General features: G+C 40.5%; 1 protein-coding gene across 8 annotated transcripts in view; it reads left to right on the forward strand.

Annotated features, from left to right (window-relative positions):
* The first annotated feature begins 6,403 nt into the window (after positions 1-6,403).
* ALG6 (ALG6 alpha-1,3-glucosyltransferase) overlaps positions 6,404-14,532 on the forward strand; it is a 65,781-nt gene continuing 57,652 nt past the window's right edge. Inside the window, exons 1-3 of one of the 8 annotated variants that reach the window (XM_042951992.1) lie at positions 6,404-6,495; positions 7,369-7,508; positions 11,202-11,471. In XM_042951992.1, the coding sequence (XP_042807926.1) occupies positions 11,390-11,471 (82 nt within the window). In that variant the 5' untranslated portion in view covers positions 6,404-6,495; positions 7,369-7,508; positions 11,202-11,389. Of the gene's footprint in view, positions 6,496-6,516; positions 7,509-11,201; positions 11,472-14,532 lie in introns of those variants that run through there. The other 7 variants (XM_042951994.1, XM_042951991.1, XM_042951995.1 and 4 more) reach the window with 7 other exon arrangements.

Below are 14,532 nucleotides of genomic sequence, written 5' to 3' on the forward strand. Positions count from 1 at the left end.
AGAGTCTCTTCAGTTTGGCTCCTGAGACTTTCTGACATTGACCCTAGTAGTTTTATTTTTAATTTTTTTAAATGTTTATTTATTTTTGACAGAGAGAGAGAGAGAGCGAGCGAGCATGGGGGAGGGGCAAGGAGAGAGGGAGACAGAGGAACACAATCAGGCTCTGCAATGACAGCAGACAGCCCGATGTGGGGCTCGAACTCATGGACCATGAAATCATGACCTGAGCCAAACTGGTTGCTTAACAGACTAAGCCATCCAGGTGCCCCAACCCTAGTAGTTTTTAATAGTTTCCTTGATATCTACTATAACAAAATGTTCCAGATCTATTTTTGTATATTTCTTTTCCAGGCTATTTTTCCAAGAATCCCTCGTTCCTTTTAATAGGGCCATACGTATTTTAAGACAGTCGTTGTGCTAAGGATGCTTATTATTACTGACTTGGTTTTTATGTCCTTTCAGCAAAAAAAGCTAGGTGATATATTTTCTTTTTATTTCCTCCCTCTCTCCCTCTTTTCCTGTCTTCATCCTTTACCCCCTTTCCTTCCCTTCCTTCCTTTCAATAATTCAATGAAATAAATCATGAGTTTATACTGATGCTTAACTTCCATCTTACACCTTTAACTCATTTTTCACATTAAGAATCCTGATATCAAAACACCAGCATGATAAAATTTGAATATCACATAACTCTTCATTTTCTGTATCCCACACATACAGTAGAGGACAACACTAATCTAAACACCAACAACATAATTACTAATAACCATTATTTTATTTTATTTTTATTTATTTTTAAAAAAAATTATTTATTTTTGAGAGAGAGAGAAAGAGAGAGTGAGAGAGCATAGTAGGGGCAGAGAGAGAGGGAGAGAGAGAGAGAATCCCAAGCAGGTTCTGCACAGTCAGTGCAGAGCCTGATGCGAGGCTCGAACTCATGAACTATGAGATCATGACCTGGGTTGAAGTCGGATGCTTAACCAACTGAGCCACCCAGGTGCCCTTATTTTATTTTTTTAAACAGATCTTTTTCCTTAGGGTATACTGCAGTCAGGGGTTTACTATCAAATTACCAAGTTTTAAATTCACTTGGAAGAGTTATTTTCTGTGTAGTTCAGCTACCAACTGGGTACACATTTCAATTTTTTTGTTTCATTTTAATTCTGGTTTTTAGGGATTTCTTTTTTCCACTTAGTTTTGTTCTGTAATTAACTTTCAAAGTTCACAGTCTTAATAAGGATAGTCTTCATGTCAATATTTTGGCATTTTTGTGTGTGCAATCTCTGTACTCCTGAGCTTCTTTTATATAGACCTGAAAAGGAATCAAAATAACTAAGATCCATGTTTATTTTATTATACTTTTTTTAATGTTTATTTATTTTTGAGAGAGTGCGAGCAGGGGAGGAGCAGAGAGAGACACACACACAATCTGGAGCAGGTTCCAGGTTCTGAGCTGTCAGCAAAGAGCCTGATGCAGGGCTTAAACTCATGAACCGTGAAGATCATGACCTGAGCCGAAGTCTGACGTGTAACCAACTGAGCCACCCAGGCGCCCCCATGTTTATTTTTTAAAAACATTTATATATTTATTTTTGAGATCGAGAGAGAGAGAGAGAGAGAGAGAGAGAGGACAAGCTCGAGCAAGGGAGGGGCAGAGAGAGAGGGAGACAAAGAATTCCAAGCAGGCTTCACACCATCATTGCAGAGCCTGACGTGGGGCTCGAACTCACAAACCAGGAGATTATGACCTGAGCTGAAACCAAGAGTCAGATGCTCAACCGACTGAGCTCCCCAGATACCTCTTATGGTTCAGTCATGGTTCTGACATTTATTTGCTGTATCTCTTATAGAAATTATACAATGTCTCAAACCAGCATTTCCAACTGTGTTTCATGGACCACCCTGTAAGATGGGAAGTGGGAGGTGGGGTGGGGTGTGGGGATAGGATTCCATGGTCAAATAAGTCTGAAAATTCCATATTCTCTTGGAGAATCATGATGTACATAACACATAAAAGACTCTGAAAAGACCTGAAGTAAGGAATCCTTTTTAGATTAGTATAACCCACTGTTTTCAAACTTATTTATCTCAGCATCAAGAGACAGTCTTCATACCTTTTTTTTTTTTTTTTTTTTTTTTTTTGACAACACTTATTTCACTGAATGAGAGTTCTATGAAACATACTTTGGGAAATGTTGCTCTCAAGTTTTCTTGTATGTCAGAAAGGGATAATAATACCTGTTCTACCATTCTCTCAGAGTTACTGTATGGATCAAGTGAATTGGATATGAAAGATTTTTAGTATATAAAAGAGGCTACTATTTTGGAGATGGCAGAATAATGGAAAATGACATACAAGGGTCAAATTAGGAAGATGTACAGGCAGGAAAGAGGAACCTATTTCAAAGAGCAGCTATGATCAGGTGAATGATTTTCAGTGGGACTCAGGGAAGCCCTAGACTCAAGACAGAAAAGTGCTTGTATTATTCGTGGGTGGAAGTAATCTAGAAAAGGAACTACCAACTACCACAAAAGAATGATTTATGTGAAGAAGTTTGCCTAGTGCATTGAGTATCGACAGTATAAGGTATGTATCCGTTTATTAGGGCTGCCATACAGAATACCACAGACTGGATGGTTTAAAAGACAAAAATTATTTTCTCACCCTTCTGAGGCCAGAAGTCCAAGATAAAGGTGTCAGGAGGGTTGGTTTTTTTGAGACCTCTTTCTTTGGATGTAGATGGCCATCTTCTCCCTGTGTCTTCACATGGTCTCTCCTGTGTATGGGCACATGTGTGACCAAATTTCCTTTTCTTACAAGGATACCAGTCAGATTGGATTAGGGGTTACCCTGATGACCTCATTCAAAATGCATTTACTGAGCATCTGTTATGTACAGGTACTGGGCTTTTAGAGATGATAGTATCTACTAGAGGCAAAGAGCAGGAGTAGGATGTAGATGCAGTGGGGAGGAAGTTCAGCCATGAAATAGAGGCTTAGATGTCCCTTCTACTGTTTATTCAATGAACATTTTAAGTACCAGCTGTGTGCTTGTTTTTAACTTTACTTAGTTTTTTTATTTAAAAAAATTTTTTTATGTTTATTTCGGAGACAGAGAGACAGAGTATGAGTGGGGGAGGGGCAGAGAGAGAGGGAGACACAGAATCAGAAGCAGGCTCCAGGCTCTGAGCTGTCAGCACAGAGCCCGACGCAGGGCTCAAACTCACAAATCGTGAGATCATGACCTGAGCCAATGTCAGTCGCTCAACCGACTGAGCTACCTAGGTGCCCCTACTTTTTTTTTTTTTGAATTTTTAACATTTCTTTATTTATATTTTGAGAGACAGACCGAGCATGCGTGGGGGAGGGGCAGAGAGACAGGGAGTCACAGAATCCAAAGCAGGTTCCAGGGTCTGAACTGTCAGCACAGAGCCTGACATGGGGCTCAAACCCATAGGCTGTTAGGTCATGACTGAGCTGGAATTGGATGCTTAACCGGCTGAGCCACCCACTCATCCCTATTTTACTTACTTTGAGAGGGAGTGGGAGACAGTGCACAGGAGGGGCAGAGGAAGAGAGAGAGAGAGAGAGAGAGATTAAGAAAGAATCCCAAGCAGGTTCTGCATTGTCAGTGTGGAGCCCAGTGTGGGTCTAGAACTCACTAACCGTGATCATGACCTTAGCCAAAATCAAGAGTCAGACACTTGGGGCTCAGGTCATGATCTCTGGGTTCATGAGTTAGAGCCCCGACATGGGGTTCTGTGCTGACAGCTCAGAGCCTGGAGCCTGCTTCAGATTCTGTGTCTCCCTCGCTCTCTCCCCCTCCCCCACTCATGCTCTGTCTCTGTCTCTCAAAAATAAATAAGCATTAAAAAAAAAAAAAAAAAAGAGTCAAACGCTTAAAGCAACTGAGCCATCCAGGTGCCCGCTGGCTGTGTTTGCTATTAATGCTGTGCCAGAAGCTAGGCAGTAAGGAGAGGCTTATACCAATTTCATCATTTGGAGATGTATATTTCTCACATATTAATATTTCTGCAATCGTGTTTTATAGTCATAACTAGTTTAAATGGTAACCTTATTTCTTAGTTGAACATAAATGGTGCTTCTGGGGCACCTGGGTGACTTAGTCGGTTGAGTGTCAGGCTTTGGCTCAGGTTATGATCTTGTTTGTGAGTTAGACCTCTGCATAGGGCTCGCTGCTGTCAGCTCAGAACTTGCTTCACATCTTCTGTCCCCCTCTCTCTCTGCCCCTCCCCCACTATGCTCTCTTTCTCTCAAAAATAAACAAATTTAAAAAAATGGTGCTTCTTATAATTGATGGAGCCAATTAGATTCAATAAAACATGATTTTTAGTTTGTCAAACATGGTTCTTATCCACAAGATGCTTACTACTTATGATCTTGCAAGGTACTGGATTTCCCCCTATGCTTGTAATGATGTAATATCTTTCATCAGTTTGTCTTTTTCTTCTTGGCCTTAAATATATGTTTACTGAAGTATGGTTGTCTATTTTCCCACTGTACTGTCTTGTCTCTCTCATTCTTCAAATGAGAGACTTTCATATCTCTACCTTCAACCCCAATTGTTTGTCTAGGCTCTGATTCATAACTGGTACCTGAAGATTACTACTTTGTCTGGTTGTCACCTCAAACTCACAATGCAACACCTTTTCCTCCAAGTCAGCTTCTCCCTAGACTTCCCCAGATCTTTCAGATTTTCTAGTAATTCAGACTTGAAACCTTGGGGAGCCATCCTTGATTTTACCCTCTTTGTTTCGCTTCTTCTACATGTCTACTGTGTTATGAGGATCTGTACATTCTTCCTCTTGCATTGATCTCTTTTCCAAGTCCACTATTACCATCTCAGTCCAGGCCCTTGTCTAATCGTGCATAGGCTACTATAATGATTTCTACCTCTTCCTCTGATTCATCTTATCCATTATCACTTTAAACTTTCACTAACACTGTAGTGTACACTTGACTCCCTGCTAAAGGTCATTTAATGGCCCCTTACTGATCATTGAATAAATTCCAAACACCACAGCCTGGTATTCAAGGCTCTCCACAGTTATCCCTTTCCAGCTTCATCACCCACCACCTAAACTAGAGGAAATGTTCTGCACTTTTCAGCTGCTACAACTTTGGCTTGAGCCATTTCCTTTGCCTGGAGTCCTACTCCTATCCTCCAGGCTTTCCTTCAAAGCTCAGCTGACTGTCCAGGGAAAGCATTTCCTGACAGTTTGTAATTTACAGTGAATCCTCTTCTCTGAACTCCTATAGTACTTAATGCATATATTAATAATCTGACATTTTTTAATTTTTTTATTTATTTTTGAGACAGAGAGAGCATGAACGGGGGAGGGGCAGAGAGAGAGGGAGACACAGAATGGGAAGCAGGCTCCAGGCTCTGAGCCGTCAGCCCAGAGCCCGAAGCGGGGCTCGAACCCACGGACCGCGAGATCGTGACCTGAGCGGAAGTCGGACGCTTAACCGACTGAGCCACCCAGGCGCCCCAATAATCTGAAATTTAGCGTGTGCTCCCTTCTATTGCTTTCTATCCTTTTATGCATAAAAATGTCTTGCCAATGAGAAGTCTCTTGAGGGCAGGGACTTGGCCACATTTCTCCATGTTTCTAGTATTGACAGTCTTTTAAATATTGAATAACGTTTTAGAGTTGGAAGTTTACCTGGACCCTCTGACTCATTTCACAGGTGAAGAAAGTAGATCCAGAGAGCTGTGCAGACCGACTGAATAGAAAGCCATAGTTAAATATTTGCTGTTACTTATGGCTTATATAGAATGGCAGGATTCAGCAGTGAGGAATGAGTGCATTCTCTAAACAGAGGAGGGAATGTAGTTATTTTGGGCAAGTTTGGGGATAAGTGATCCAAGCTACCTGATGGGGAAGGTGTAGTGGCTACCTGAGGGCAGCGCTGTTTCTTTGTATAGCCCACAGGCTCTCGAAAATAGGTAGACGTTTAATGTTTCTTACACGGAGTAACCTACCAGCTTAATACATTCTTCATCAGGGGCATGTAGCTTGAAAGTGAAGCAGGTTGGCTTTCTGACTCCTTGAGGGCACAGGCACAGAGAAAGACCCACTGCCCGGTGGTGAGGACTAGCCAAGGGCTCTTCACTCCGTGGAGGGAGCCAAGACGCGCCCCTGACAGGAATCTGTGGACTAAGCAGCCGCTCGGGCCTTGGCCACCAGCCCGGGAAAGAAGAGCAAGGGGCTTTCCACCTGCCCTAAGCCTAACCCGGGCCGGGAGGCCTCTCAGGTTCCGCCATCCGGTGCCCCGCCTCCTAAGCCGGCCACCTCCTCTCCGCGCCTTTTCCCCGCCCCTCCCCTCACGCTCGACGGGCTCGCCCCCGCGCCCGGCGCGCGCGTTCCCGGAGGCGGAAGACCGGAGAGGCGCTCTGCCGTGGGTGCGAGCGCGCAGGCGCCTCCTTGGGATAGCTGCGGGCGCGAATCCTAATGCTCTACGGGCTGCGGGGTAAGAGGCCGGGACCCTAGGGTGTCTGGGCTGCTGGGTCAATGTGGGGAGGGGCGGGGGACTCGCGAAGCGCTGCGATCCGGTCGGCTGCTAGCAGCCCGGATCCCCAGCCTGGCTCCCGGTCCAGCCCCACTCAGAGGGGAGGCTGGCGAGGCCTCCCTACCTCAACCTGCAGTCTCGCTTGGAAGTCGGGTGACTGGACGTGGGGATGGTGGTGGGACCCCTTGATTGCAGCGGCCTCGGCGCCCTTGTTCCTGCGGTCTTGAGGGTCTGGACCGCTGGAGAAAGGGAGGAGAAACGTTAGGACGGTCCCTTTCGCCAGACGTGCTCCTCTGGGATAGGCTCACACTCTAGGTGTTGTGTCCACGTTGGGGGAAGGACCTTTCAGAAAAAAGGAACAAATTCGGCCCTGGGGTGTGAACGACTGAGGTTTTTGCTTGTTTTTGTTTTTGGTCGAAATGTACTCTGAGGAAAGTAGGACGGACACTTCTCTGCCACCTGCGTGAAAACTTCTTGACGTGTGGATGGGTTAAACAGTTAACTGTACTTTGCTTTGCAGAGCCCTTTTTACTGTAAAGGAGAAGAGATCCGTTAAAAGTGTCATAATGTTTTTACGCACAAGGGACTCAGTAAAAGTGGTACCTCCCCTCTTCATACACAGGAAGATCTCCATTCAGCAAATGTTTTATGAGTACTTGCTTTTTGCCAACATTGTTCTAAGTGCAGGGAACAGAGCCAACAGCTAAGAAAAGAGGATCTTTGCTTGCAGGGAGCTTATGTTCTGGTTGTCAAATAAATGTAATTTCCTTTTATGTTTTTTTTTTTACTGGAATGTAACATATGTACTATAAAATACTCTACACCAATCCTAAGTTGTAACTTGCTGATTATGGTAAAGAAAATGCATCTTTTAGCCACCACTCGGATCAAGAAGCAGAACAGTCACAGCTGCTTCTGAGAAGACCTCCCTGGAAGACCTCTCCCAATCACCATCCTCTCTTTTCTCCGTAAAGGTAACCTCTTTAATGATTTCTAATACCATAGATTAACTTTGTTATGAGCCTTTCATAAATGGAACCATATTATATGTACTCTTTAGTATGGAGCTTTTTTTTTTAAGATTTTATTTTTAAGTAATCTGTACACCAAGTGTGGGCTTGAACTCACAATTCCGAGATCAAGAGTCACAAACTCCACCAGCTGAGCCAGCCTGGTGTCCCTAATATCTAGCATTTTTTACCCATTATGTTTGTGAGATTATTCTATGTTGTGTTAAGAATACAATTTCTGATAGTGAAAAGAATTAGGAAGAAAATTAAAGAAGGTAATTGTACAAACAGTAAGAGGTGGAAACTTTAGTAAGGTGGTCAAGGATGAGCTTTCCCAGGGGATGACTTGAGACACAATATGAATGACAAAAGGTTAGCCAGTGAGCTGGGTAAAAGCATTCCACGCAGAGGAGAGGAACAGAGGGTAATAAATGAAACTGACAGGTTTTAGGAAGAGAGGGAAGACCTTGTAGGAAAGTGGGAGGAGATGAAATCTGAGAGGCAGGCAGGGGTCAGATGATAGAGGGTCTTATGTCTGGAGTATTTGCATTTTGTTCTAAGTGTAAAAAGATGTGCGGAAAAGATGTTTTTGATGCCCTTTAGTTTTAGCATGAGCCATTTGTGAAGGATCGGAAGTCCTGTCCATTTTATTCATCAAAGAAACCCCACAAAACTGGGTAACTGTTGGGAATTAGGGGAAACATTAACATGTTTGTTGGGAGACCAAATCTTTTGTATTATCAGGATTTATATTAATTCAGACACATAATATGTTTCCAAAATCGGATTTAGTATACACTTTAGAAATTAGTCATCTATTCTACACTCTAAAAATATTCTTTCAAGTAGTTGTTCAGCTTCTGTTAGAACCTGTTAAAGAGGAACTCCCTTTTTAAGAAGCAAATCATTTCATTTTTGAACAGCTTTAATCTTTAGAAAAGCTTTACTAATACACACACACACACACACACACACACACACACACACACACTTTATTTATTTATTTTTACTTAAACTACTTATGGGCTGCCTGGCTGCCTGGCTCAGTTGGAAGAGCATGTGACTCTTGATTTCAGGGTTGTGAATTCGAGCCTCACATCGGGTGTAGAGATTACTAAAAACAATAAGTAAATTTAAACTAGTTAAATTTTTTACTTTTATTTTTTATTTTTATTTGTTTTTGAAGTTTTTACTTTGAAATCAAAATACCTGTAACACTGATTCTGGGTCCCTACAAAACTGACAGTTATCACCTGTTACTTGTTGTCTCCCTTTTAGTACTCAAGCAGTTGATTTTTGTACACTTGTTTTTTCACATTTAAGTTCAGGGCTTTGAATTTATTTGAATTTATTCCTGTCATGATCTTTGGAGTTAGAGTTAGTCCATCATAGATGTTCACATTTTCTTGGATGTGATTCTTTCATCCATCAGTTGTCCCTTCCACCACTCTGCTCTTGGCAGACTTGATGAGCATCATATTAGTTAAGCATTATATTCTTTTTAAGTTCATTAAGATTATTTAGTGTTATTGGCAGTCTTATTTTTTGTTACTTAAGGTTCCTGGGGCAGTTCTTACATAGGATTTTCTGGAATTGTGGATAATTGACTTAACTTGGTCATACTAGTGATTTAAATTTCCTAGATGCAGTATTAGTTAAGCTATATTTTTATTTATTTATTTTTATTTTTTATTTTTTAAAAATGTTTATGTATTTTTTTGAGAGAGAGAGAGACAGAGGGTGAGCGGGAGAGGAGCAGAGAGAGAGGAAGACACAGAATCCTAAGCAGGCTCCGGACTCTGAGCCTGCAGCACAGAGCCTGATGCGGGGCTTGAACTCACAAACTGAGATCATGACCTGAGCCGAAGTCAGACGCTTAACCGACTGAGCCACCCAGGCGCCCCAATTTTTAAGTTTACTTCTTTATTTTTGAGAGAGAGCAAGCCAGAGAGAGAGAATACGAGTGAGGGAGTGGGCGCAGTGCAAAGAGAGGGAGAGAGAGAATTCCAAGCAGGCTCGTGCTGTCTGCATGGAGCCTGATATGGGATTCGGAACTCACAAACCATGAGATCATGACCTGAGCCAAAATCAAGAGTGGGATGCTTACCCAACTGAGCCACCCAGGCACCCCAGTAAAGCTGTAGTTTTAAATTGAGGAATTAACATTTGTAAAATCAATTTTAAACATGATATCTTGGTAAAGTAAATTGTTGTATTGCAGTTCTGGAATGTATAGTGCAGCGTATTGATAAAAAGGGCTTTTTGTGTTGGTCTAAAAAAGAATTTTGGGGCATCTGAGTGGCTTAGTCAATTAACCATCCGTTTCTTGGTTTTGGCTTGGGTCATGATCTCATGGTTCATGGATTCAAGCCCCACGGTGCGCTCTCAGCTGACAGTGCAGTGCCTGCTTAGGATTCTCTCTTTCCCTCTCTGCCTCTCTCCTACCTCTCAAAATAAATAAATAAACTTAAAATTTTTTTGAATAGTTTATAATGGCCTATAACTTGTGTGAAATGCAGAGTCAACACTGGAAAGTGATTGAATTTTAATTTTTCTGCTTGCTTTGCTTCTGTGATAGAAGTTCTAGTGAACAGTAAAACAATTAAAAATGAATGCAGTAGGAGGGAGGAAAGAGAAAGGAAATTTATATAATCCAAATTTGAATAATATATTTCCATAGCCTTATTTACCGCTTTGAGTCATTCTTCCTGATTGAGCTAGACTTCATTAGTTCTAGGGTTGACTTTGCTATATTTAAATAAGAGAATAACTTTTGTCACTATATTGTATATCTGAAACTGATATAACACTGTATATTAAGTCCACTGGAATTAAAATAAAAAACTTAATAAAAAAATAAATAAAACTAATGTTTTATTACATTCTTAATTCCCCCCCCCCCCCCGTGGGTGGAATGTGCCAATTTTCCCCTAGTTTTTTCAGTTGACTTATTGTATTTTTCTGGTTATATTTAAAGTATATCCTGTGGTTAAAATGGCCCATGATTTTTCAAAGCTTTTTTTACTTTTAAACCATCCAACCCAAGGAGAAAACTGAAGGGGGAAAAAAAAAAACCATGGAAATGGTTAATTGCATTTTACTGCTTTTGTATTTTCTTTTAAGAGTTGGGGTTATTATTTATTCTTGTAAAGGTTCATTCTTTAAGGTAGAAAAATGGTGTGGTTAGTGAATGTATAGTTTGGAAGAAAAGAAGTAAAAATCAAACTACATGAATTACTTTAGTGGAACATTTTCTCAAACTAAGTAGAAAGATAAAATTTCTCTTTCTCTCTGTACCAAAAATAAAACATCCCTAAATTTACTTTTGTAGTCTTATTTTTACCTGTAGATAAACATGCTTTAGATGGAATTAACTCTTCCACTCTCTTGTTTTTCTTCACTCAGAAATATTCCCTCATAAGGACAGATCTTTACCATATCTTTAGATTTATTAAGTCCCATTTAACAGGGAGAGCTACCTTTTGAGGTGTATTTCCCAACTAGAAGACTAGGAAATAAGGAACTTTAAAACTACCCACTTTCCTCCTTGCCCCCACCTCCAATTCTGTGTGTTTCTACTTGGTTTAATGGATTTTTTGTTAGACTATGCACAGCTAAATCTTGGTCTCTCTCTCTTTCTCTCTTTTTTTCTTCTAGGCTACTTCATAGACATAAAGATCAATATTTAACTGGAAAGGAAGCATCACTTAAAATTCTCTCAAACTCCTAATTCCAGGGAATTGATAACATTTCTCTGATGAAGAAAAGAAGTGCTACTGACTGCGTGTTAAAAGTATTCTGGCACTGGTCCTGTTTTTTCCCCTCCCTAGATTTGAAGAAAAATTATGGAGAAATGGCACTTGATGACAATTGTGGTCTTAATAGGACTAACAGTACGGTGGACAGTTTCTCTTAATTCTTATTCAGGTAACACATTTTTACTGTTTAAAAGATGGGTAAATATTCCTTGACTAGTTTCTTCTTCATCTTCATCTTCGTCTTTGTTTGGTAATAGTTTATAGTTACCTGATTGGGACAGAGAAGAATTTGAGGCTTTATTGGTATGGTCAAGAAAATACATTTAAACATTAAATTCTAATATAAAGAATATGTATAAGAGCTTAATAGAAGCATAGGCTTTGTGACATGAGAAAACAAAAATGTATTCTAATGAGGAAGATGACAAGTTGAGAAATGATTACATATTAGGCATCGAAGAGAGAACTGAACTAAGTACATCAGGGTGGGAGTGGAATCAAAGGAAGCTTTTTTTGTTTAGGGTAGAGAAGCCATGTTGCTAGACTGAAGGGAAGAGATCAGTGGAGAATAAGATTGGGAATGATGTGAGAGAAAGAGAGGGAGGAGAATTGCTGGTGTGTGGTCCTGGATAGGGAATAAGCTTTGACTTAACCCTGTGAGTATTTATTTAGCACTGCTCATGTTCCAGGCACTGTGCTAGATGCTAGAAATACAAGGTGAATATCCAGTACTGAAGGGGGTCCGTATTTTAGTAGGTAAGCAGTCATGGTACCATGTGTTAATTATGACTAGAAGTATTTGTGAGGTACAAAGGTTAACAGAGAAGTGCATGATGACGGTGCATTAGTGAAGACTTTTCAGAGAAGACGTTTGAGTTGAAGGTTTGAAAGATGACTTGGAATTTGCTAGGCAAATGCAATGGGGAACATGTGCAAAAACATGGTAGAAAGTAGTCAGTATTGGAGTAGCATCAGAAGAAGGAACAAAAAGGATGGGGAGGGAGTGGCTCGAGATTAAGCTATGCAATTAGGTTGGCAAATTACTTGTATTTTAAAGAAATAGCTTTCATTGTAATGAAAAAGGATTGTAGGAAGCAGGTTGGAGGTAAAGAGACAAATGACACAATCATAATAATAGAAGTATGAGCTACTATTTTTTAAGTATTTACCATATGCTAGACACTGAGCATTTTGTTGTGCTTACCACAACCACTGAAGATAAGTAGTAGTACCTGTGATTTACAAATGGAAAATGTGACAACTGATAAATGACAATGGGGATTCAAATATAGTTGTATTTTATTCCAAAATCAATATATGACACTGCTCTGTGGCTTCTGAGAAAGAAGTCCTGAAGTAAGCCAGTTAAAAAGATGCATAAATGAATTTGAGGAATATTGAAGTAAAATCACTTGGATGCAGCAGTAGACTTGGGTTCAAATCTTAGATCTTCCACCCTCACCTGTTAGTGCCTGATCTTGGGGAAGTTACTTAATCTCCATGAACCTCTTACAAAGGTACCTCTACTATAAAGTGGGAATATTAATATGTATTTTAACAAGATTGTGGGGATTACTTGAGATACTATGCATGAAATGTATTTTCTTTTTTAATAGTGTAGGAATATCATCAGCATATTGATGGTTCACAACTATTATCTTGTTTGATCCTTACATTAGATCATTTAACCCCAGAATGTTTATTGTCTGCTGTGCAGCAAAAATATGTCTTACTGGTGATCAAGTCTTTAGGTCTGACTTTTAGGGTGACAAGAATAATAAATGGTATCTTCCTATGATACTGTGATTTATAAAAAAAAATATATGTTTGGTCTTTGTCCTCCTTCTGGCACAGAGCCCCTAAAAATCCCTTGGAATTTTCTAAGTGAAAGTGAAAAATTGTCTTTTGTTATGGTAATGTTGACTTTTGGACCCACCTAAGGATGGAGGCTGGTTTCCAGGAAAACCAAATCTTGTGATTAGAGGGTTGGAACTTTCAGTCCCACCCTCTGATTTCCAGGGAGGGGAGAGGGGCTTGAATCAGTCACCAATAATAAAGCTTTCATAACCCAAAAGGAGGATGGCGTTTGGAGAGCTTCCAGGTTGATGAGCACATGGAGATTCAGGGGGAACGGAAGCTCAGCACCTTTGCCCACACCTTGCTCTATGCATCTCTTCCATCTGCTGTTTTGAGTTATATCCATTTATAATAAACTGGTAATCTAGTAACTAAATGTTTCTCTGAGTTCTGAGAGATGCTCTAGCAAATTAATTGGACCAAAGGAGGAGGTTGTGGGAGCATCTGATATATAGCCAGTCTGTCAGAAGCTCAAGTAATAGCCTAGACTTGTGATTGGCATCCAGAGTTGGAGGGGCTCGTTGGAACCTCCAGTCTATAGCTAGTGTGTCAGAATCTGGGCTGGTGACTGGCATCAGACGTGGAGGGAGGGGGCAGGCTTACAGTACTGAACCCATAACCTGTGGAATCTGATGCTATCTCTGTAGATAGTGTCAGAATTGAGTTGAATTGTAGGACATGGAGTTGGTGTCTGAGAATTGTTTGTTGGATGTGTGGGGGAACCCCCCCGTAACCCACATTGTAATTGGGTCCCTGAATCACCCTATCACTTCCCTAGAGAAGTTCGCAGTCAAGTGGGCAGGGTGGACTTGAAAATACGTTCTACGTTAAAATAAACGAGGTAGACTGGGAACACAGGAGACTTGTAATTCAGACAAGAAAGGCTTAGAGTATAACATTAAGGATAACAAACATTAAGTTTGTTCTGAAAGCGAGGGAAGGATTTACTAGGCAGAAAAGGAATCCTTTTTTCTTGGTTAGAACCAAAATAGGCAGGTCCTATTTCGTTCAGTTTCTCTGTAAGCTTAACACTCGACCTGAGATTTTGCAAATAAAGTGTAAGAGATGAACCAGAAAACATTTGTGCCAGTTCCTAGAGCAAATTTTATCTTGGTCATGCTTTCTAAGCTTTTTTAGTATTGAGGCAGTTCCCTAGTGGGAGGGTCCCTATTACCCTATATACTTCACAAGTTTTGAATTTTTGTCAGTCCAGAGTGTGTTAAATGATATTTTGTTGTGGTTTTAATTTGAATTTCCTTCATTACTAAAAGATTGAGCATATTTTCATGTTTACTGGCCATTTATATTTCCTTTTCTGGGATACTTGCTGTGCCATTTGTACATTTCTATTAGATTCTTTTTTCTAACATAGT

Source organism: Panthera leo, chromosome C1 (genome assembly GCF_018350215.1).
Source record: "Panthera leo isolate Ple1 chromosome C1, P.leo_Ple1_pat1.1, whole genome shotgun sequence".
In the NCBI taxonomy this organism is placed as follows: Eukaryota; Metazoa; Chordata; class Mammalia; order Carnivora; family Felidae; genus Panthera; species Panthera leo.